The 24,887-nt window shown below is 42.3% G+C and overlaps 2 protein-coding genes across 2 annotated transcripts; one reads left to right on the top strand and one right to left on the bottom strand.

Annotated features, from left to right (window-relative positions):
• Positions 1-120: 120 nt before the first annotated feature.
• Positions 121-22,937, top strand: SLC46A1 (solute carrier family 46 member 1). The gene is made up of 9 exons (XM_065647442.1): positions 121-135; positions 1,094-1,150; positions 3,006-3,086; positions 3,203-3,231; positions 18,012-18,408; positions 18,506-19,358; positions 19,750-19,833; positions 20,848-21,004; positions 21,559-22,937. The coding sequence occupies exons 1-9, from the start codon at positions 121-123 to the stop codon at positions 21,632-21,634; spliced, it is 1,749 nt and encodes a 582-aa protein (XP_065503514.1). The 3' UTR covers positions 21,635-22,937.
• On the bottom strand, positions 5,200-15,629 carry SLC13A2 (solute carrier family 13 member 2). The gene is made up of 12 exons (XM_065646843.1): positions 15,528-15,629; positions 12,609-12,737; positions 12,131-12,267; positions 10,816-11,042; positions 9,784-9,964; positions 9,442-9,564; positions 8,483-8,704; positions 8,281-8,379; positions 7,586-7,703; positions 7,199-7,360; positions 6,092-6,229; positions 5,200-5,331 (listed from the first exon to the last, which is right to left on the bottom strand). Exons 1-12 carry the CDS (start codon positions 15,627-15,629, stop codon positions 5,200-5,202), a joined length of 1,770 nt encoding a protein of 589 aa, XP_065502915.1.
• Positions 22,938-24,887: the final 1,950 nt, after the last annotated feature.

The raw sequence follows: 24,887 nt of genomic DNA on the forward strand, positions 1-24,887 counted from the left end.
CCGCTTGCTTAGGTCTAAGAAGAAAAGAAAAAGCACAGGTGCGAGGAAGCTTGTATTGTACAACCATGTTATCTGCAATGCAGGCAAATGATTTATGATTGCATGTTTCATGTAGCAGGAATGATATTGCCAGAGGTAAGAATAAGGAGGAAAATTCTAACTCCCTTCAGGTGACAGACAAAAATAAAGAGGATCCTTTTGAATTTTCTGGCAAGTCTCATCAGGATAATCCTACAGCAAAAAGAGAAATGTGACTTTTCGTTTGTGGTCACTACAACTGCCCCAGAGTAACCACTACCCACTGACTGAAGTCCCCTTGATAGGTAACCAGGAAAACTGGTGTCTTAACAGCAAACCGTACCAAGGCTCTACACCGCTTCTGCATTTGCAGACAACTTCCACTTCTGACATTGTGCAATTCCATTTTAATATGGGCATTGGTTTCATGGATGTCGCTGACCACTTTTCCTTTTGCTTTATAGAAAGAAGTTAGGAGCTCTGTAATCAGCAGAATTAATGAAATTTGGTGTCCTAGGGCTTTCCATTCCCTTCCAAAGAATGGAAAGCCCAAGGTCCCAGTGGTGGGTACTGGGAAAACTTGAAATTGCTCTGCCTCTCATAGACTAGGCAGGGGTCAAGGGAAGAGAGGAAATTTCTGTAATGCCGCTGGGTTGGCAAGAAAACCTGAATGCTCATCTGAAATCAGCTGAATAGTATAAACTTGAGGCAGAGTAAAGTTTTGATGTTTTAATTGATCATACTTAATATTTCAAGTACAGTAGCATCTAAAAGTAGTCATGACTAGTGCTTTATCAAGATAGATACCTTACGGAGACCTACAAGATCTGAGCTTTGAAGCAGTTGCGGCTGGTTTGATCCAAATCATGCGGAACAATATATACGGGTTGATCCCTTGAATTAACTATTCTGTCCCTCTCTATTTTCAAGTCAGCTTTCTGTTTGTTTTTTTCCTTTTTGACAATTTGAATAAATTTTTATTTAACTGGGTTTTTTAATATACTTCTAATTTTGCAGCGATGGTCATGCGCTGTCTTTGAAAATTGTTTCTCTTGTTCCATTACTTCCTCCGTAGCTATTTAAGGATATTTTCCGAGGAAGATCAACGCCAGACTGGGTGCTCGACGTGCATGTAAGAACCTCGGGCATGGCCTGGTGAAGTGTCTGCAGCCACTAGATGGCACGTTTTCGGTCTGTTGGTATGATTAAAGGATAAATAATATTAAGTGTTTCTTTAATAGGAGAAAATGCATGCCATTGACAGTAGTGATTAAGTTCTATTAAACAGTTGTTATTTTGGACACCAGGTGATTAGTATATTCAAACCACTTCATTTCCAGACTTGGGTACCTTCGTCATTACTAACTCAAATCATAAAGTTCAGTGAATCAAGTTGTAAATAGTTTTATTGGTTCCGTGTTGGAAAAGAACTGAGGGTTGTGAAATTCTTTGATGATTTAAAGTTATGTATTTCCTAAGCCCTTGTATTTCTATTTTCTGCTCTTTATTTGGTTATTCATCATCGCAGAAATTCTAAAGTGTTTCTACCTTTGCAAGCACTAAAACCAACATGCTTATTGAGAGCAAAGAGTTGTGTTCCTAGAACAAATATGCCAAATGGTGAGAGTTTGAGTTTTGGACTAAGATGCACACTACTGCCAACATAGCTAACTGAGAGAGGAATTACCTCCAGGGCTGAGAGTGGAACTGCTTTTACAGCTTCTGGAGAAAGGTCCTTATTTACATACATGCTGATGACTGTTGGATAAAACACAGAACCTTTGTTTTCTGTTGACTGGTATTTTGTTTTCTGAAAATATTTGTCATCTTTTTGAGAATTATTTTATGTCCATCATATAACACTTCCTTGAAAGCAAGTTTGTTGGTGTTTGTGTGGTGGTGGTGGTGGTGTTTGTTTTTTAGTGAAAGCTTAGGAATTACATTGTAAGATCTGAATATATTTCAGGGTTTCAGTGCTATACAATAAGGCTTCCTTGAAATTAATTTTAAGAGCTTTTAAGTGACCGGGAGCACATTTTTGCTTTTTTCAAACCAAATGAAAGATTAAAAAGACATGTGTCATGTGTTCTGTTAAGTCTGTTTATGATTTCAGGGCTTGATGAAGTGACTGTTGCATCACGTACATGCCACTGTACAAATTTCTGTCAAGATGTCTCTGAAATGCCTTTCTCAAAGGCAAACTATTTTCATTGTTGTATTAGCCCACTTAAAATTCACTCGGTTTTCTGCTGGGGTCGTGTGTTTTAGAAATTTATATGTTTACCAGGGTAAGTCCTTCGTGTTCTCTCGATGTACATGTGTGTGCCTGTAGAACGTGTGTGTTTGTGTGTCTGGGCAAGGCAGCACCATAACTCCAGGGAAAATAGAGGAGGTGACTGCGAGTCACCCACTTACTCACTGGCATATACTGTGGGAAACCTGCATTTTGTGGTTTTGTATGGCCCTTGCTTTTTAGAGAAGGGAGGCAAGAAGGCAGACATCCCCTTCTCGTTAACAAATTTATCACTTACAACCCTTATGTAAAACGAACTCAGTGTCAACTCTGAAATGAAGAGCTGCATTGGAAATCACACCTAACTACAGCAGGTGCTGAGCTGGCAGTTTCACAGAAGATTGTGAAATTTGATCGTACAATGGGAAATCGAGCCACTCCTTGAGGGCAATATCTGGAAACATAATGGGGAACCACCCTTCAAAGATGATCTGTGTAATAATGGGGCTTAGAAACACTTTCTACCTGCTTTGCTTAGAAAATTATGAACGTTTTCAATAGTGTTACTGGGTTTTGCACAAGTACACTATATTTAGCTGTACCTCAACTAGTCCTGCTCTCAGACACACCCGAGGCAATAAACTGCCCAGTGCGTACTTGCTGCTACCATCACTTCGAGGTGGAAACTATTAATGAAATTTTCCATCCTCTTTATATCCTGGTCTTATTGTTAACTTTTATTCTCTGTCTACAGATTGCAGCTTTTCACCTGTCTTCTTCTGGAAGCTGGGCGTTTTTCTACCCCTTGAGTAACTTTCGCTGCAGCCATTTTCTGGTAAGTCTCCAACCTTTATATACTCATACATGGTAATTAACATGGAACACCCAGCATTATTGCATTGGCCCTATAACATTCTGTGCTACTTGATGTCTCTCTGCTTTCTTCTTGAGATTGCCATAAAGATTGCACCTGTGCTCCTGTATGTACTTATGCACACCACAGCCTCTGAATAATGTAGACTAATAGAAAAGACTTCAAAGAATCATAACACAGTTTTAAAGGGCTGGAAAGGAGAGGCTGATGGGAAATGTTATAAGAATTCAACATTTCCTGCTTAGCTAAGCAGTAATTTAGAAGGACATGTAAACTATGTGCAAGTATTTCAAAGAAAGCAAAAAGCAAACAAAAGCTGTGCACACTGCCCTGATGCTGTAGACAAAGAGCAAAGAAGGGAGAGGTTTGCAGCAAATCATCTGCTTGAGTTTGTTATTTCGTTAGGTACTCAGACCCAGGGTGAAGAGGGTAATGAAAATATTTAGATGGTTATGGATGTTATTTGACAGAGGTAAAGGCAAAGGGAAAGAAGGTGAGTGGTTTAGCAGTGACCTGAGTGAGTCATTATGTGATTGAAATCAATTACCCAGGAGCTCATTAGCAAAAGAGAATAAATGTCCTTCCTTCTTGTGCTGTGGATATTCTGTTGGATCCCTATCACATATCAAATCAAAACACTATCTTTCAAAGCCACTGGAGGATTCCTACCAGACTATTCTTCCTGACACAGTGATTTTTTTTTTTCCAGAGCAACTGTGCTTCTCAGGCCAGTGAGAGGGAATCAGTGACCAGCAGATACCAAATTGTCTTGACAGTTGGAACTGGAAAGAAACTACTGCAGGTCAGTCAATTCTAACAATAAATGAAATATACTCTGCAATTTGTCCTTGTCTCCTAATAATTAGCATAGAGAAAGAAGAAAGATTTTGAAGAGCGTGTATGCTATTTTAGAGCAAAATTCACTCACCTTCACTCATTGAACCAGTATGGTTCAAGTGGGATTTCAGAACTGCACTCCAGTATCTTTGTCAGTTTGGTCATTAGGAGCCTATGTGCTACCGAAAGTCAGTTCCAGCAGAATAGGAATTAAATATTTAATAGTATTAGGGACTCTTGAAAAGGAAGATCTTGGTTTTGAGAGTCCAAGAAAATTGGACTCTTAGTAATAAAGTAATTATTACTTAAACGGTAAGAGAAAATCAATTATGATATCTTCTCTGATTATTTCAAGATATTTTAAGGAAGCACAGACAAGCAGTTGATACATGCAAGACAGAAGTAGAAGCAGTCATGTGTAACAGGAAAAATCTCCATAACACGGGAGGTTTATAAAAAAAAAAAAAAAATCTTTAATTCAATCATATATATTTTAGAACGCATGGATTCTCCCCTTCTCAAGAGAATATTGCTGTTCTTATCATGACCTTACAGGCTGTAATCTTACATAAATAACAATGGGGCAGATGTTCTAGGAAAAAATGGTCTTTTACATTCATAAGTGGACTGCAAATAAATATGTTTTGAAGTAGTAAAACAGGCTGACAGGATGTGATTTGTCTGTAATCATCCAACATGTGCCTTGCTGTGAATGCCCACGGAGTATATAACAATCATGTACATTTTGAATGTATACACAGAGGCCTGTATACTCATATACAGGTAAATATTCGTTTTAGTTGTGACAATACATAGATACATGCATGAAATCAGGTACAGAGTCTCTGTTCTTCATTTTATATACACACCTCTGTTGTCTTTTTTCTGTCTCACTGCAGATTTCAAACTTCACAGGTAGAGCTTGAAAAGCGATGTAGTTAGTGCTTGGGGAAAACGTACCCCTGTAGAGACAGAAAATCTAAAGATACCCGAACAGCTGAAAAGCCAAAGGTTACCTTGTCTTACTGCTGGGGTAACAAAATTGCCAGCTAAACAGCACTGTTAGGCAATTTTATTGCTGCTGTCAACTGAATGACTTTGCTCGGAGGTGGCTTCTCCTTTTCCACAGAACGTGCCTGTCTCTTAACTGCTGCATTGGCAAAACTTGTGCAGATGATGGTCTTGCTCTCATTGCAGTTCTGACAGAAACAGCTGGTGGTTCCTTTGCCTGTCTGTTTTATGGGCATTCCCCTGTCTTATTTGCCCAAGATGGGAAAGTTTGCAGTTGGAACAAAGATGAAGCCCAGGTGTTGATGGCTAGAGTTATCGTCAGAACTCCTAGGATGTTGAGTATAAACCCAGCTTTGGCCTAGAATTATAAAAGAAAAGCATTATTAGTTGAACTAACTACTTTTTTTCCTTCCCTGCTGATTAGGGCTGTTTGTATGGTTAGATTTTCTCTTTGGCCTTTTTTCACAACTCCATCAGAACTCCATCAAATTACACTTAAGCTGGTTTTCTTCACAAATATAATTTGTATTAGGGGAAAATGAGTTTCCGTTGGATAAAACTCTTAAACTAGAAGCCCTGAAATCCTTTTAATCCACTTACGTAGGACTTTCTCTTCTGACCTGGCATCTGTCTCTAAAGTTACTTTGAATTTCTTCTTGCATTAATCATAAATTAGAAAAGTTATCAAGAGATGTGGCATCCTTGTCTGTCTTTCCTTAACACACTGAGAAAAGGCATCAGGGCAGCCTAGTGAGATGTGTTAGGCCTTCCCCTGGTCCCTGCAGGAGGTCTGTCAGGATGACAGGACTCTTTGGTATCCCTATGATTTACTTTTGGGCTTTTCAAACAATTAGACGTTGTCATTTCTCATTGACAGCAAGCTCTTGTTGGAACATCTTCAAGAGGCCTTAGGTGTTTTTTCAAAAGCTCAGCAGCATCTTCATAAGGCTCTGTGTATATCATAGAGTCAGTGTGACCCTTTATTAATTCACTCATACGTTTTTCTTTCCACTTGACTTCAGCTGAGTACAGTGAGTTTTCTAACACTCTTTCAAGAAGAACCAATATCAGAAAAAGGAAAGATCTAAAAATTCTGAAAAGAATGTGCTTTTGCTCACCATATCTACAACTTTGAGTTGTCCCTGTGAGAAGACGATGGCGTTAGGAGGAGTGGCCACTGGGAGCATGAATGCCAATGATGAAGAAACTGTACAGGGCAGCATGACATAGAGTGGATTGAGGCAGATCGCTTCAGCCTGTGCAAGAAAAGAGAACAAAGATGATGGTTTTGATCTACAAAAATGCATAGAAATTTTTGGCAGAAGACTGATTGTATTTGTCTGTGTCAGAGACCTTGTTCTTTCGCAAACACTGCAGCCATTCATATTTTGGTTCTGCTTTAGAAAATTGTAGCTAATGTCTTTTTGCAGCAAATGCAGGAATTGATTTTGTGGTCAGTGCTTTGTGTTCCTGATTGTGGATTCTGATCGCTGCTGCAGTATAAATTAATAATAACTGTTGTACTCAACATTAAAACCAGGGACAAAAAATGAAAAAATGTAGAGTGGCTTCGAACTGGTTAAGAACAAAGTTAAGTTATCAGAGGAAACAGGGTAGCCCAATCTCTGAAGGTGAGCGGATCAGTTTAGGGGTTTGCTGGAGTCTGTGGCCTCTGCAGAAAGATTTTGGTGGAACTTACTCCAGTTTCTATCTGGAAACAGCTTTTCACACAGCAGAACTATGTCTACCCCAGCAACAGGAATCTCATGTGGAAATGCAAAAGTCTGAATTAGGTCACAGAGCTTGACTAATGCTATCGCCTTCAGAGCCTTCTGGAAGGCCAGTGGTCGAGTGAAATACAGTAATGGAATGTTGCAGGGAAGGAAATGCTGCTGCTATCTCCATGCAGAACAAATCAGAAAAAACAAGTACAGCTGGCAGTGACCTCGTGAGGTTGTCTAGGCCAGAAGGCAAAGTCTCATATGCCAATGAATTTAGTCCCTTTATTTTTCACCAGCAATGATTTTAGAAAGGTTGAACTAAGCACAGTGTATGTGAATATATATACATGCACATACATATTTTTAAGTCTTGTATTCCTGATCATATATGCGAACCAGTGCTTTGCTATGTCAGCCAGTTAGTTTTTATGATTGAGCAGGTGTATGCTCAGAGCAGAGTTGAAAGCTGTTCTTATCAGAGTATTTTGAAATGCTGGAACTTACCATTGAAGCCACAATAGGGAGAAAGAGGGTAGTGGTGGCCACATTGCTGGTGCACTCGGTGAATGTGGCAACAAGGAGGCACAACAGGAGAGCAATAGCTGGATGAGGGATTTGCTGCAGAGGAGTCAGTTTGGTGCCTAACCATGAAGACAGACCAGATTCCTGTAACAGAGGAAAGAGGTCTGTCAGGATAGTAGGCTGGGGAAGAAATAGATTTGTTCTAATCCCAGGACTCTTCCTGAGGGTGGTGAAGTCTGTCCTGCTGCCACTAGCTGAGGAAATGTGCGTTTGGTGCTACTGGCGTGCCCTCTTGTGTTCTGGGAGAGCATGCCTGAAAAGTGAGATGAAAAATGCCCGGGAAATACCAGGTGAGCAGAGGAATGTTACCTCGCTGCCTTTGGCTAAGGCAAAGCCACCTCCCAGCAAAACCACAATGTTCCATGGCATTTTCTGGTGAACTGATTTCCAGTCCAAGAGAGCTGGAGGTGCTTGGATCTTTGACTTGCTGCCTAAAATCCAAAAAGATTTTATAAGTCATGTTACATTCCCTGAAAAAAGGAGGACTTCTTGGTGGGAGGTGAGTTTGTCTGAACATCAGGAAACACTTCTGTCAGCAACATCAAGTAGACTGTGGAGTTATCTCCTAAAGCAAATGATGGGAGCCTCAACAAAGATTTTAAAACTTGACTTGCAAAAATACTAATGAATGATCGCTGGCTGGTCCAAGAGGCATAGTAGAATAAAGGTAAGAGTGAATTAAAAGTATAGCAACATTTCTGCAGAACTGCATGTGTTTCTATTAAGTCTCCTGTAGATTCCAGCTTCAGAAGCTTTTATATCTCTATATACTAGTGTCTATAACACTGCTGGGATATGAGTTTCCTACTTAGTTAAATTACAAGAAACAGAGAACTTTTGTGGGATATATGTTTGCCTAGCCTAAAGCATACAGGCATAGCTATGCAGGAAGAGCAGTTTGAAATCTTCTTTAATGTTTGAAATTTCCTTTGTAAATCTAAAATGTAAATCTTATACATTCGAAAACCTATTCTGACAGTAGATTTTTGATGCCTTCGGTAAACTTACCTGTTTGTCTGTCTCTGCCATTGTTAGAAATGTTGGAAGGGATGATGAACAACAGAACTGAAATGAAGATGGCAACTGTAGCGTCAGTGACATAGCTGCAACAGATCAGTCAGAGATTTAGTCGAGCTGTTGTTTTCATTTTTATGAAATATAGTCTACTTCATTTTTGTTCAAAGTGAGGAGGAAAAGTGGTGATACCTTGTATCATTTTTGTTGAAAAGAACTGTTGCCCAACCTGGTATGAACCCGGGGTCTCGTGTAAACCAGAGCAGTACCAGTAGTATGAAGAGGATCAAAACTGCTATTTCTGGAAATTTCATTGAGCCCAATTTCTTGCTCTCTTCCTTTATGATCTCACAGGCCTGTTGCTCCTTGGCCTTTGCAGAGGCACTTGCAGCACAACCAAAATTCTTCCGAAAACTAGAAAAAAAATGGGCAAGAAATATCAGAGAAATTTGCCAGATATCCTCAGAGTTAAGAATCCAAATTTTATACTTGGTTGTATTGTCTTTTAGATAAATGTATTGATATATGTGCATAGAAATTATATATAAATTACTATCAGCATGAGCAGCCATAGGTGTTGGATAGTAACTGCATTGTACTGAGCGTTGCCAAGATGATCAGAGAGAAGCTTCCTACCCCTAAAAGGTACTGCAGAGCTCTTTCTAGTTAAAAGAAAGGTCAGGAAGTGATAGGCTAAGTATGAAACGGGTAGGTAGCGCAAACCGGTTGTGTGGGGTGATAGGCATCGGGAACTGGCACAATACTAATACTCTGGGTCTGTAGAAGCTCCCGTCACAAATATATTTGCCAGCTCTATGTAGAAATCAGTTTCCTGGTTTGAAGCACAACAATCTTTCAGGACATGAAAGCAATGCTGCAGAATGGTTATGTGCAGTTATAACTTCCTATTTTCAGCTACAGAGTATATTTAGCTGGGATTTGATCAGGTTTCTTGGAGGAAAATGTTGCAGTATTTGAGCAGATACTTGGTATGCTGTTCTGCTAGTCTCTGTTCTGTTATCTGTGAGGACTTTCTCACTTTCTGACTTTCAAGCTTAGGCTCATCAGTAAAAGTATCACTTGTGTTATAACATGTAATAAATACTTGATAACAGGCCTGTCAGCTGTATCACAGTCTGTAAATTACTTACTTAAAGCCCAAGTACAGTATCTGCAGCCAAATCCATGTCAAAACCAGTAACACGATCGCAGTGGGGAAGGCAAAGGAGAACCAAGAGGCAAAGTTGATGATATTGCCATTGTTAGGAAAGAGCCTGTGAAATGCAGATGGCTGTTAGTATCCAAAATTCTGCACTCTCCTCTGTATTTAATTAACGATTCAGAGAAGTGGAGTCCTGGGAGGCCTACTAAGGAGGATAAGCTAACGTCCCAACAAAGTTACCAAATTGATATTTTCCTTCTCTGTGCTGGCTGGAAGTGAGCAGAATGATGCAGTTTAGTGGGTCTGTAATCCCAAATTCAACCCAACTTACTCAGCAACTTGTCCCTGCAGTATCAGATTCGGTGTTGTCCCAGTCAGAGTTGCAATCCCTCCGATACTGGCTGAGTAACAAATACAGAGAGACATCCCCTTGGAGAATTGCTGGTGTTTCTCCTCACACAGATTTTCATTTCTCTTTCTATCTTCCTCGACCATCAGGACATGACTATTTCCTAGGTCTCAAGACAAGAACAAAAGAGTTATAGAAGATTGGATAGGAAGAGATCTTGTGCCTGCATATTTCAGTAGTTCAAGGCTATGACACAATGGGATCAGAGCTGAAGGAGCCAGGTTTCTTCATTTGTTGTTTGGCGTTGTTAATTATTTGATCTTCTGTTTTTCAGAGGAACAGAATTTGAAATGTGTGATAAAGTCTGAACATACTGCTGACACTTCTCAGTGAACTAGGGCAAGGTCTGAACTGCACGCGACAGGGAGAGAGGCGAGAATTTGGGGAGGTACAACAGAGTCAGAGGAGCTGGACGGAGGGGAACTTGTTTTGTACCAGCACCTGGCTGCTGGCACTGAGATATATATTCAGAAACACTTGAGTCGTCTCAAAGATGGGGAGAGGGCAAGGCAGCTGGGAAAGAGATATTGTTGCGTGATTCTGTATCTTTGGATTAGAAAGATCATTTTAATCCCTAACCTTCTGGCATGAAATAGGCCAGAAATTTTCCCTTGGAAATTCCATATTATCTGGTAAGTTACACAGTAGATTATAATTGAACTAAAATATATAGGGAAATATCAAGCCAAATGTAAAGGCTTCAGCTAAAGTAGACTTTATACATTTTGAAAACATGAGGTGATGATAACTAATCAATAAAACAACGATCTATTTCTAACTTCAGCCAAGTCTTATTGTGCTTTTGTGTGGTTCATGGAAGAGTGTCATAAATGCTGTTTGATACAGTTAGGTACATTCTGCTTTTAAAATTTACTTGCAACTATAATGACCGTGAAGAAAGCATCAGGTCATCCTCCGTTACCCCAAAGAGTAAAACACGCATGACCCACTCACCTTTTTTCTCTGTTTCTTTGGAGCTCTCTGGTTTAGTTGCCTCTTCCTGCAGTTCAAAGGCTTTATTGATGTTTTCAGATGCTTGGCCAGCTGTACTAGACTCCATTTCAGACTTGTGCAACTGTTCCAACACTGCTTGTGCAATTGGGACCATCATGGCAGTGGTGGCAGTGTTGCTGATCCACATCGACAGGAAGGCAGTCACAATCATGAAACCCATGAGAAGTCTGAAATGAAAAGGTTTGAAATAGTCTGTTCAGAACTCAGGGCTGCAATGCCCTTTTTTGTTGTTGTTACGAATGCTGGGTTTGAAAAACGCTTCGCAATTCACACGTAGCGCTTCCTCTTACCCTGGTCTGCTTTGTGAATGACATAGTAAGAGTTCACAGTATTTCCTTTGTGCAATTTCAACCAATTGTGCTTTTACATTCTTATGACTAGGAAAGTGGAAGCTGGCACCTTGGAGCAAACAGTTTATCTAGTCAGTGTCCTGCTTATTCTGCATTCTGTATTGAGACATACCATCTCAATAACGCATGTCAATGTATTGTAATATATTTTGAAGAGGAATTGCAAGCTGAATTTGATCCCAAATGGCAATCAGTTTAAGCCATAAGGAAGATGATCTCCTTTTTTTTTTTTTTTAAATTTTATTCCACCTCTATTTAAGATTCACTTCTTACTCATATAAAATTCTAATCCTTGTTTCGGTATTACTCTTACTTGTCTCAAAATTATTCTTTAGATGAGATGTAGATTATATATTAAATGAAAAGGGCTTTATCTTGTATGCATTTTTGTTCTATTGCTTTGTAATTTCCTTCCGTATTCCCTCTTATGATCTGAGACAAATTAAATAGGGCCATGTAGCCTCTGCATAGCTTACAGTTCTAGTCTGGTAAACACTTGTTGTTTTCAAAACAAGCATCCCCTTGTTTTCTCTTCCCTTTGCAATCAGTGTAACAGCTAGACAGTGTATGTTTTCTGTGTTTCAGCTGCAGTCTTTCCTGATTATCTAAAGCTGTGCTTCTGGCCAAGCCTGGCAGCACCCTTCTCTTCTCAGAATTGGCGCTCTCTTTGGTATTTCTCTACCTAAAGCCATTTGGAATTAAAAAAAAAAAAAGGCACCAGGTCTGTAACACAACAGAGGATGCCCATTTGCAAGGTTTGTTCAGGCACTAACTCACTTGGACTGTAGAAAAGCATTTGTAGGATAGGATTTGCAGATTCACATAGGAGGCTGCAGGCAACTCTGAGATAGGAACTAATGCCATAAAGTCCTTTATCCCACAGCATTTTCATGACTGTTACTCACAGGGCTGGTCTGACACCAGTGATAAGCAAGACCTGCAGAGCAATGCGCTTGTGCAGCTGCCAGTTCTCGATAGCAATGGCCATCAGCAGTCCCCCAATAAAAAGCATATTGGTGTCCTTCAAGTACTCCCGGCAGACCTGGAACATGGAACATGGGAGAGAAAATAGTGACACGAAACCAATGTTTAGAGAGAAACATTTCCGAGGGAGGATCTTGACCCAAAGACATTATCACGCAGTAAGTATGGATTGGGTCTAGACAGTGAGTTTGCTTTGATTTCAGATTAGCAGCTCCACCCAGAGTTCATTCTGGGCTCATGCAAATTCTGTTCCACATAGAAGACAGCATATTCCCTCTGTAACTATAGCACAATTTTCTCTTCTTTGCACTACACTCTAGAAACCACCCTGGAAATATTCCCAGAATAACAGAAGCTGACCAATAAATACATAGGCAAACACGTATAGAGATCTCTTACTGTTGCTGAATCCATGATATTCATTAGTGGGAACAGCAGGACAGGAAAAAGAGCTGTGACAGCCAGCGGCAAGGCTTCCGTGCACCAAAACAGGGCCATGATGATGATAGTGTAACCACATCTGGCCTCCTGACAGAGGAAGAGTACATGCAATCAGAACGGACTGTACAGCTCACTTAGGCTTTGAGAAGGTAACAGCCCATAATTGTGTTCATTATCTGATAAAGGGATTTGAGAAAAGGTTATTTTCTTTCTCATCTATCCTCCTACCTGTGCAGATCCTAATCAAATGACAAACTAGTCGACAACCTCGTCAGAACTGTGAGGAAAAGGTTGGGATCTCCAATGGATTAAAACAAGAAACTTAGGAAAAGAAATGAATCAGTGACTTTGAACCCATCATGATAAGGAATTGGCAGCCCCTGCACAGACTTATTGATTTTGCTGATGATGGTATTTTCTTTTTATATGTTTCTGTGTTTGAGTTGCAGAAATAGTTACTGATCCAGTCAAGGTTTCTCCACCTTTTTTCTCTGCATGCTTCACGACGTGGCCCAGATGAACCCCAACTAATTTCAACAGCCTGGATTCCTTGTGCTGTAAATACTTTTATCTATTTTTCATTGGATTTTTAGCTTAATACAGATTTTGAAAGGCTCACCGACAAACCGGTCACAGATCAGTTTCAGCTTCCACTGACTTTGACTTATTTCTTTGAAGAAAGTACGATCCTTTATTTCATGTTACTCCTTTTTTTTTCTGAGAGAGCATTGATTTGGTTCTGCTTTGGACAACCACTCCAAATCTTATGTAAAAATATTTAACTCAGTCTCATACACTAAAAAGATTCAAAACAAGATGTCACAACAGATTTTTACATGGCTGGGCTGATGAAGAAAGCAAGAAAAAGTAATATTGCAGGTTATAGTGTTTCCTGTATTTTGGAACTAGCACAATAATGAGTACCGACAAATCCAAGAGAAGAAAAAAGTGGTTGTGTGGTCTTGGATCAAGGTTGTCCACAAAAATATACTGGACAGTATGAATGAAAATGTAGTGATGCTTATTGAGAAAACAATGAAGATTACAGAGAGGCAAACCAAGGAGCTGGAATAGTATCTGGCAGAATCAAACTTGTGATGCTTTAGAACACGCTTGGAACTTGTGAACATGGTGTGGAAGTTACAGAGCTGGTGAAGGGAAAGGTTGAGCAGGGGAACTGAGTAGTCTGGAGGAAAGGAACCTGGGTGACAAATTACCAAAGGAGCAGGGTATAAGAAGTAAAACTGAAAGACGTTCGTGAAGAGATGAAGGGATGCCTCTTTGAGCCTTATTTTTGAATGAGAGCAGTAAGAACCTTAATTGTACATCCCATCAAGCACTGAAAGCAATTTCCCATTTTGATGTTCCTTTTTCTCCGATTTTTGTTGCTAAGAGATGCCAATGGGTGACTTTTGGGAGACCTTAGCAACATATGGAACATATATCATACGCACAGTGGTATTCTCCTCCAGCCCGCTGTGAACAGGCTGTCAGTAAAAGTGAGAATAAGGCATTTCACAAAGTCAGTTGTCCTGTAAGGACATTCCTCTGTCTTTACCCAAAATCTTTAGCATTGTTTGCTCTCATTTGTAATAGTTTTGTGTCCAGTACTATGTCATTATAGGACAGGTTAATAGCTCGGCAGAATAGAAAAATGTGAAATTCTATCCTGTAACTTGTCTGCTAACAGCTCTGCATGCTGAGGTACCAGCTTTTCCTGCTCAGCAGTACCACAAGGGACAATTCTAACACTAAATATTCTTAGAGATTGCAAAGGGAAAAAGTCCAGGACCTTTTAATTTTTTGTGTTGTAGATGACTACATAGAAACCAGAGAGAGTCATTTTCAAAGAGGAACTGAACCAAGACTGCCAAATCATTCCCCAGGCAACACCAAGGATTTATTGTATGGTGACAATGACTCTAGCAAGTAAGTTTGAACACGTGGCCTCAGGACAAAAGAAATATATCCCTCTTTCTGGCTACTTAGAACTGTTCTGATCCAGATCTCTTTTAACTTTAGTAACTCTTCTGCTTGTGGAAAGTTAACTAGCAAAAAGGTACTTTTTCTGTTTTTCTTCTTAGTAAGCTTTTAAGTGATAGTTTAAGCTATTTTATTTGCATAGCAAGGGAATGGGAGGACATGCCTGATCAGTCTCTACATTTCACCTCAGGCCGGTGCCACTCTATCATTCTTGCTTGCAGTCCTCTGGTCATAGCTCCAAAATCTCTGATAACACTAAGAAAAAGAGCTGTGGGGAAGAAGGAGCTTTGGGACAGGCTGCACAAAAAGACAGAGAAGAGCTAGTGAAGAATGAAGCTCGGTGAAGGAGACCAGAAACTGGGAGGCAGCAGGGACTGGGAGACAAGCAGGCAGGCTGAGGCCAGGGTGAAATACACATTACTTTATCCTTATGTGTCAGAATGACTTGTCTGACCAAGAAAAATACCTCTTCTAGCTGGCAGCAACAACAAGGAAAAAATTAAATAAAGACGTGAACTGAATACTTCTAGAAAATCAGAAGAGGGGTTAAAACTGAGCCTTAGGTTATAATTTAGGTTGACACATATGAGCTTCAGCATAGAAAGGCCTTTGCTAAATCAGTTAGGTGCGAAGCAAAAGTTAAGAAATTGCATGTCACTGGGCATTCTTCTAGAATATGTGGTCACAGATGTAACTGTTCATCCATGTCCTATTGCTTTTATGTTACTCCACCAGCCAAAGCGGGCTGCTTGGACGAAAAGCTCTTCAAACAGTAAGCAAAGGGCGATTCTGTGAAGTGAGAAAGAATCTCTACGTTCTCTTCAGCTCTGTCACTTAAAAGGAACAACTCCAAGGAGAGATTTGGCTCTCAAGTTCAATTTAAAAAATTCTTACCTTGGTGGGAACAGCCAGAGGCAGAGGAAGAAACAAGAGGGGTACAGATACTATGATCAGGTATTTCTTGAAGGCCAGGATCATCTGCCAGAAGCCAGCCATGGTGCTGGACCTAGCCCAGCGCTGAGAGGCTTCAGATCTGCTGCTGGAGACTATATAAACACTCGGGAATATTAACCATTGACCTCAGGAGGTTGGGTGGTGGTTTTGGAACTGTAATTGGTGAAAGAAGGAAGAGAACAAAGAAGGGAGGGGACAGCAAGAGTGTCAGATCAGGAACGTTCTTCAGACAATCTTCCTGATAACCGGTAAATCCAGAAGAGAATTAACTCCTTGTGGACCAAGTAGGTTTATTAAAAGCAGCCTGAAATGGCCGACACTTTGTTTAAACAAATATTACTATTTTTGTCTTTAATAATGCTGCCTTTGAATAGGTACTGTTATTCCTCCTGTAAAAAAGAGAAACTGCTCCCTCCATAATAGGTTGAAAATAGTTTTAAAAATATGTAGAGTACTGAACAACACATCTGTACCTGTAATACTCCGATATAGAGATTAGAAACATCTACATAAAACATTACATAAACATAATTGTATCTGCTGAGGAATTCTTCGGGCAGCAAAATCCACTAGAGCAGAGCTCCTGCCACCAGATGTCACATCAAGTCGCTGTGCAGAAAAGGACTTGCAGTCCTTACCCGTCGTGAGCAGGGTCACATGTCTCTGTGTAATCCAAGGATGACCCTCATGACAATTCTGTTTTCTTCTATTCAAAGAGCAAAAAGGGAAATGTGAAGATTTGGTCAGAACTCAGCTCCTCCCACATGACAGCCCAGTGGGTTAAAAGGAACGCTGAGGGCCAAAGACGGAACTATTATATCTCAGTGGATTGGGAAAGACTTGGCTCTAGTGCATTGCTTTGCAAACATTGGCCTATTTTTTTCACCTTTCTAATCTTGCAGGTTTATATGCCCAGCTTTGCTATCTTGCAAGGTGTATTGAGGAAAAAAAAAAGTGCTATTGGGAAATTACCAGCAATTCTTGTCACAGTTGCAAGACACTTCCAAAATACAAGCAGTGAATTACTTGGTTCTGTAAATGTGCAGGTATGGAATTGAAGTTTTTAGTTCCAAAGAGAGTGTCTTGTTATTGTCACTTCAATATCTTTATTTGGTAGATCATGCAAGTGCACACTTCAGATAACGATAATGTTTCCATTTTATTGGTATGAATTGTTTCAGCTCTGTTTATAGCTTACTCAAGCAGAGAGAGAAAGAGAAGCACAGACACGAGGTCATCTGATGTCAGCTTCTGCTCTTTTGCTCTCTAGTCCATTTTCTGTCAGGGTTTGTTTCCTTTCAATAACATGCTTATGACTGAAAACAGCGGGGTTTCAGTTGCCAGATCTGCAGACTCATAGCTCTCTTGCGGGCTTGATTCAGGCATATTGCTCACAAGAAACAGCATCATGTTAAATAACTGGCAATCCTGAGCTTTTGCATTTCACCTGTAGTACAAAAAGAATGAAAGAGAGCTTTCAAATTAATTATATCCCCCCCAACTTTTGCATCCGTTTAACGTTGAATTAGTCTGAAAAGGTGCAGTGACAACATCAGCCAGTGACAAAGTAATTTTTCTACTTTCTAGCCATCTGTCCTAAAGTTGCCATGAAAATCTGAAAGGAAACCTCTTGTTTTACCATCTCTGTAACATGTAGGTTGACCTCCAGCTGCAGTCTTGCCCATGGAATGGAAGTGCCAATGCAGAAAGACCTCAGCTAACGAACCTGTTCATTAGAAGCAGCACATCCAGCACATCCACACGCTCTGTGAGTCCTGTTACTTTTGAAGATGTTATAAATACACTCAGTATGTGTGTTAGTGCAAAACAGATGGTTTATGTCTTCAGGGGGATTTGTTAGAGCTTCACCTGTAGCCCATCGACACTCCCTCAGTAGCGTTAAAGGCGCAGTGCCAATTTACATTAATTTAGAACTACTCCAGTTTATATAAATGGGTTAATCTAATACTCTGAATCCAAAGAACAACTTGGTGTTTGCTTACTCATCTGCTCTGCAAAGCAGACCAAACCTAACAGGAAACCTCAGAGCACAGCCAAAACCTCTGGTGTGTTACAGTTTATAAATTGTTTTGTCCTTTAGCTGAAGAAGTATTTTCTGATGTGCTGTGAATTAATACAAGTGATTACACATTGCTAACTACACTACTTCTCAGATTCTAGTGTGTTAAAAATGCTGATTGTAACTTTTCCTTTCTTTGGAGGTAAGAAAAAGATGAGGTTTTAAGTTTAAATTCAATAAATAACGCACCCGGAGTTGAAAGCCACATTTAAAAGATGTATAGATGAGGTTCTTAGGGACATGGTTTAGTGCTAGATTTAGGTTATGGTTGGACTGGATGATTTTAACAGTCTCTTCAGCCAAAATGATTCAATGATTCTGTGATTCTATGATTCTATTTGCAGGGATGCGAGAGCCGAGCCCTGCCGCCGGATCTCCTTGTTTGCCACGCAGAGGCAGAGCGGATCCCCTCCTCCTTTTGCAGGAAAAAGAGCCACAACCGCTGCCAGCCCCCGGTTCCCCGGGCGGGGCGGGGCTGAGGCCGCCTGTCCTGGGCGGAGCGCTCCGCCGCCCGCCCCCGCCGCCATGGCCGCGCCGCCGCTGTCCCCTGCCCGCCGCTGCCCGCCGCTCGCCAACGTCGAGCCGCTCCTCTTCCTGGCCACCCTGTCCCTCGGCCTGCAGGGCCCGCTCGCCACACAGTACCTGTGGGACCGGCTGGGGACCGAGCGCGGCTACAGCCCCAATGCCACCAGCCCCGCCGGCTGCAGGAACAGCAGCGCTGATGATGACCCTCTGCGGCAGGTGGGAGAGTAGAAGGGGGGCTGGAGGGGTCCAGGGTGCTCCGGGGCAGTGTTGGGGGCTGCTGGCGCACAGTCTTAGATGCCCGTTTCTCTTGCAGGAGGTGGAAGTGCTGGTCTCCCACTGGAACCTCTATATCAACCTAGGAGGCTTCTTCGTTGGTCTCTTCTCAGTGACTCTCTTCGGACCATGGAGCGACAGCGTGGGCCGCCGTCCAGCGCTCATCCTTCCAGCAGTGGGGATGGCTGTGCAAGCGGCCATCTATCTTCTCGTCATGTACCTGCAGCTGCATGTTGCCTACTTTCTCCTTGGACGTATTTTGAGTGGCCTCATGGGAGACTACAACCTGATCCTGGCCAGCTGCTTTGCCTACGTGGCCGACACCAGCGACAAACGTGCGCGTACATTCCGCGTCGCCGTCCTCGAGGCGTGCCTCGGCATCGCGGGCATGCTGGCCAGCATTGGTGGTGGCCAGTGGCGCAAGGCTCAGGGGTACATCAATCCCTTTTGGCTCGTGCTTGCTGCCAGTCTCGCTGCCGCTCTCTATGCCGCTTTCTGTCTTCAGGAATCGGTGAAGCAGCAGAAACCAGCCAAGCTGTTCACGCTCAGTCATTACAAAGCTGTCTACAGGCTGTACATGACCCCAGAACACCAGAGCTCCAGACGGCAGCTCGCTCTTTACTCCCTGGCTTTCTTTCTTCTCGTGACAGTACATTTTGGAACCAAGGACCTCTTCGTTCTATACGAGCTCGGTTCCCCTCTCTGCTGGGCTGCTGACCTCATTGGGTATGGCTCAGCCGCCAGTTACCTGACTTACCTGAGCAGCCTGGGAGGGCTGCGGCTGCTGCAGCTTTGCCTTGAAGACACCTGGGTGGCAGAGATAGGATTATTCTCCAATATTTCTGGACTGGTTGTGATTTCTCTTGCTACTACAACACCACTGGTGTTTACAGGTGATGCTGAGTCCTTAAATCTCTATATCCGGGTTCTTAGCTTAGTGATGCCAGTAGGTGCAGGAGGGCAGTGTGCTTCTGGGAGTTCAAGCACGTGGAGGAAGTTCTGCCTCCAGTGCAGCCCATGTGCCAACAAAAGTGTGGCTTGGTAACAGCAAAGCTGGCCAAACACTGAAGTTGAAAGTGCAGCCACATAGTTCCTAGAATATTAGATTTCCCAGAAGCTGTATTACATTGCAGATGCAGACTGAAGTACACTGAGATGCAGGAGGTTGATTCGAGTCTAAATATAGCAGGGAGAAACTGCCTAGAGTTACGGATTTCTACGATTGACTTTGGAGACTTTATTTTTCAGCTGAGCTTTCTCTAATGTGCTGTATCTTGCTTACAGGTTATGGGCTTCTGTTCCTTTCCATGGCAGCCACTCCAGTCATCAGAGCCAGGCTCTCCAAGCTGGTCAGTGAGACCGAACAGGGTAAGGAGTGGGCCAGTGTGCTTAACCCAGGTCCTGAAACTCTCTTCTTGGAATACTGAGACCAAACAGCTTTGGGAGGTTAGGACTTCCCTGGCTCCTCTGGACTCCTGCGCCCCCTGCATTCACCCTCAGGCCCAGGGTCACGTTTTATTTTTTCAGAATAATTGTCAGTTTTCACCCATGAAGACTTACTACATTTTCAAGATGACAACAAGAGAAGAAAAGCAGGATGAAAAGTACTGCATTCAAGCTCAGGAATAGTTCTTTCTTCCATCTATTTCTTTCCAAAACTTGTACAAGGAGCAAGAGTTAAAATGGATTGTATAATTGCCAGAAAATCATGATTTTCCTGACTTTTTTTCTGTTGATCAGTAACAGTTGGAAGAAACCCAATGTTGTTAGAGGGTTATATCATTGACCATGGTGAAAGATCATGGATAACCTGTAGGAGGAGTGTATTTACCTTTCTTCCAGTAGTTTGTTTGAAGACCTTGCACTTGCTGTTAAACACTGCGCAGATTTAGGCGTAGGCAGGCAGAGGGAAGGAGGGAATTGAGATGGGAAAGATTGAAAGGTGACTTTGCATCATTTGTGTTTCTTATCTTGGATGAAGGTGGTGCACACTTGATACCACATTTATGGTGCAAAATATTTAAAGTGCAGTCTTCTGAACTTAATGTTTAACAAGCAATAAGATGTGCATGGCAGTAAACAGATCTGTATAGCCCTATCAAAGGCATTTACAATCCAGCTGATATTTAATATCCCTGGCCAGCTCCGGCAATAATGAGTTCTGGAGCTCAGTGAGGTAGTCCTGGCTGCAGAGGAGCTGAGCTTGCCAGTGTGCCTGATCCCTGCTCCCAGCTCTGGCTTACCATACATGGTAACACAGACACCGGTTTTCTGGTGCAAACTCACAGAAAGACTCTCAGAATCCCACCGAAGGAGGTGACGTGTTTAAGGTGTTTGCAGGCAAGGCCATCTCTCCATTAACCTCTGATATGTCTCTTCCAGGTGCACTCTTTGCGTCTGTTGCCTGCTTGGAAGCGCTGTGTTCGCTTGTGGCTGCAGGAGTGTTCAACTCTCTCTACCCTGCCACCTTGCACTTCATGAGGGGATTCCCGTTTCTCTTCGGGGCTATAATTCTTCTCATTCCAGCAGCTGTTATTGGGTAAATTTACTTCAAATTTCTAAACTTTGCTATAGGGCCTGGGAAGTGTAACATGAAAAATATTATTAACTCAAGATAGAGGCTCACAGTTCTTGAGGCATATTTGCAATTAAGCTTCTGGGAAGGTGTTTAGTGCCCCAGTAAGCAGAGGTGCAGGTCCGTTTCTTCTGGCGTCTGAATCCCAGTGATAAACCTACAGCCCAAGTAATGTAGCTGCCGACATTCAACATGCTTCAAAGTCTCATTACGCCCTCAGAGCGGAATCAAAAATCTGGAGCTGAATTTGAAAGTCCTCCTTTATGGGAGAGATGGAGCTCTTTTAGCAGTCTCTCTTCCTGCGATTTCTTTACTAATTAGAGCAAAAGTTGTGTCGTGATAGAAAACAAAAATCTCCTGGTAAGTCCTGGGAGAGAGAATGTGTTGGGATTTGCAATAGAAGTGCAGCAGCTCCTGGCAGGGTCATTTTGTTCTGTTCCTTCGAAACTTTAAAACTCATTTCATTCAGCAAGATCCCAGTGTGCCTTCATAGACTCTAACTGTTCATTCCTTCTTAGGTGGATAGAAATCTGGGACTCAAACCATGACTACAGTCACTTCTCGGATGCTTCCCTGACTCCTGCAGACGGCTGAGCAGCAACTTAGCAACAAGGAACTGGCCAGCTTGGCAGCATCCATCTGCAGACTGCTCTTTATTCTTCTCTTGAAGGACAGACTAGTGTGGGAAGGACACCCTGCTTGCCCTTACTAATTTTTAAATGCCAAATAGTTGGAAATCATGGCTCTGACTACCTGTAGGATCTTGATTTGCAGATGTAAATGCCTCCTCGCTGTTGTGTTGGCTCATCTGTCAGAGAAAACCCAAGAGATCCAAAACCCAATCAAGAGTAAAAGCTGTTGTTGGCTGTTTGCAAGGCCAGTTAGTGGTTTGGGATTTGGTGGGGAGGGAAGATTGTGGCATGTTTTTAGTGGTGAGAGAGGACTGAATTCTGGTTTAATTACCAAGCAATGTTCCCATCTCAGTACTACAGGGTGCAGCAGATGATTCGTTGGTGTGAGTGAGGCCCAGACCAAGATCTGCAGAGCAAGTCTGAAGCAGAGGCAGTCCAACAGTGTGCTGCTGAGGAGGATCTGCGCTCCAAATCAGTGTGTTGTCAATAAAAGTCACACAGACATTGCGTGCTAGACTAGGCTCCTTCAGAAATCCTTGTGATGAGCAGCAGTTTAGTGCAGGAATGCTATCGCTGTCGTTACTGACTGAGCTGGCTTTGGCTTCGCAAGTCAGAGGTGTCCCGGGGAGAGAATCTAATGCATGAAGTGCTTGCAGAGAGGAGTGCCAGTGGCATGTCCTGCCTGTTGGTCTGCGGCTCAGCCCAGGATTTCAAAGGTCCTTTTGAGAAGTGGTAACTTGTGGGAAAATACTAAGGCGCCAAGTAGGTGCCTGAATTGACAATTGCCAAAACTGATGAAGTTAAGGCTAAAATTGACAAAATTGCTCCTCCCTAACTGAAGACCATTATGTTATAAATGTGAGGCCCCAAGTGTCATGTGGAATCACTGCTGTGCTTTTGGCAGAGCCAGAAGCCGTCCTTCCTCATCAATACACAGCGCTGTCTGGATGGGCTGGTGTGGGGACAGGACTAGTGTCTGTGGAGATAAATTGTTTTGGTTGTATGGGACATAGTTTTGTGTCAGTGACCTCACTTTTGTGGCCCTCCTTGGAATATGTTGATGCTACCAAGCAAACCTCATGTTCACAGTGTTCATAATTGTTCTTTTCAAAGCGTTAACTGTATTGCCTCAATCCTATTTTCTTCAAAGTGCCATAAAGCAGCAGTTCTGTGTACACTGCGTTGTAGCTGCTGTTCAGATGCATGCAATAATGTCCTTAACTGTGAAACTGCTTAGCAGGCATGTTACTTTCAGAATGAATAAACCCTCCATTCTCTTTTATAGTTCATAAAAATATAGCTTTTCTCATACAGCTGTTGATGTCGTTTGTCCTCATCTCATTCTACCTTTATTGAAGACCCTGCAGTAAAGAAGCAGCAGCCGAAAGTTGTCTGCCTTGTGGAAGATGAGCATGTGAGAGTCCTGAGTCAGGAAAAATGCAGGTTTGGGATTTGGAAGCAGCACAAGCTTGTTTTTCCTGAACACCACAGCAAAGCTTGTGGGAGCACTTAGTCTGTAACGTGTGCTTCAATGTGCAGTAAATGTGAAATGCTGATAGATGGCTTTGTGTGGTAGAAGTGGGAGAATTGAGCAGAGGAGCAGCAGGTGAGGTAGGGAGGATTTAAGAACTTGGTGTTACGCCACTTGGTCTGTGTAGTTTTGCCAGCAGACACAGGAGTTGGGTGTCTGATTCACGGGCTGAGGCCAGAATTAGCCTCCCTGGGGAACGGGACATGCTGTGAGTGTGTGTTAGATGTTTGTAGCTGAACTGATTGTGAACTAAGTCCTCTCTACCACCAGACTCCATGGATGCCAGGGCCAGCAGCGGCTCAGCGTTATGCAGTGAAGGGAGACTCATGTCATGGCCCTGCATGCCTGTTTGTGTCAGTGCACTTGCAGAGGAGAAATTCAATAGGAGTCATTATGCTCTATTAAAAAAAATTGAAGTTTTTCTAGGCTTTTCTCCAAGAACTACAACGATGAAGCAAATATGTGATCCACGTGTTGTGACTGTGGGATGCAGTGAGCTACATCAGTCCATGCAAAGCTGAGTGTGAGGATGGTGCTGGAGAATGTCGGTTCTGCTGCCCCAACAGAGCATGAGAGAGCGTCACAGCATGCGAGAGCCAGTGTGAGGAGGCTGCAGGGAGAGAAGCGTGTGACACAGACAGAAAAGAAGTGGGGATTTAGGAGTATAAACCAAATTTATTAATCATGTCTGAGCAAACAACTTGAAACATTTCTGACATGACATAGCAAATGCATAAGGAAGGGTGAGAACAGGATTCATTTCCTTGAGACTGATGGGAAGGGGCAGATATGGGATGTTTTGTCAGGAGCAGGGCAAGTTCATTAAGGTGAAGATCATGATGGAAAAACAGGAAGAGTCACAGTCTGGGCAGCTGGAGTGTGAGATGGGATCTTGTTGCAGCTGAGATGCCTAAGCTGTCGAGAAGAACTAAATCCCTACGTTGAATGGTGGGTGCGCAGGTTAATTGCTAGAGAGCTCCTGGCAAACAATAACCTTACTGCGTATTATTGTAGAGAGAATAATCCTCAGGACTGTTTGTGTGGGACTCAGCAGCCATGGAGGCCTTGACATTCCATCAGGTACTCAAGCCTTTCCCTGAAACAGCTCACAAGTGCCTTTTATCCTTCAGCAGATTCACCTTTGGGCTCATCTGCTGGCTTCCTCCTATTTAATCTGGAGATTAGATAGATTTTATTTCTGATGAATGCTGGGTAGATACAGCCATTAAACTTTCACGGGAGAATAAAAATGCCATTAACCGTGAGCTGATAAGAACTATCCATAAAGCTGTGCTTAAGCACAAAAATTAAACTTTTTTTTTTTTTTCTTTTTCCCTTGAATGTTTGTGGATCTAAGCCAAAAGGAAACGTGTTTGTGTTCCTGCCAGTCAAGGCAAGCAGCGAGGCGTTAGGGGGAGCCAGGAGGAGGACAAGGTGGCTGAGACCCCTCATTACCTCCTGAAAGAGTTGATTTCTTGAGCAGGGGCTGGCAGAGGAACTTGCTGCTTCTGCAGCGTCAGGGCAGGCTCATGTGCCCTGGGCACAGCTCACTCTCCTTACCTGTGCATGTCTGAACAAGGACGTCTTTTTGCATTATTCACTTTGCATTGAAAAAAAAAAAAAGAAAAAAAAGAGACAAGCTCAGATAGGAGCTGCAATTTCTGGTCCTAATTACAAAACAAGG

This window comes from Caloenas nicobarica, chromosome 17, assembly GCF_036013445.1.
Source record: "Caloenas nicobarica isolate bCalNic1 chromosome 17, bCalNic1.hap1, whole genome shotgun sequence".
Classification (NCBI taxonomy): Eukaryota; Metazoa; Chordata; class Aves; order Columbiformes; family Columbidae; genus Caloenas; species Caloenas nicobarica.

Coding starts and splice junctions, on each gene's coding strand:
- SLC46A1 (XM_065647442.1), top strand. Junction 3,087..3,202: donor TTCGCTGCAGCCATTTTCTG/GTAAGTCTCCAA, acceptor TTTCTTCTTGAG/ATTGCCATAAAGATTGCACC. Junction 21,005..21,558: donor ATTCCAGCAGCTGTTATTGG/GTAAATTTACTT, acceptor ATTCCTTCTTAG/GTGGATAGAAATCTGGGACT.
- SLC13A2 (XM_065646843.1), bottom strand. CDS start 15,629: ATGGCTGGCTTCTGGCAGATGATCCTGGCCTTCAAGAAATACCTGATC. Junction 12,268..12,608: donor ATATCATGGATTCAGCAACA/GTAAGAGATCTC, acceptor TCCATGTTCCAG/GTCTGCCGGGAGTACTTGAA. Junction 7,704..8,280: donor AGAGACAGACAAACAGGTAA/GTTTACCGAAGG, acceptor GATTTTAGGCAG/CAAGTCAAAGATCCAAGCAC.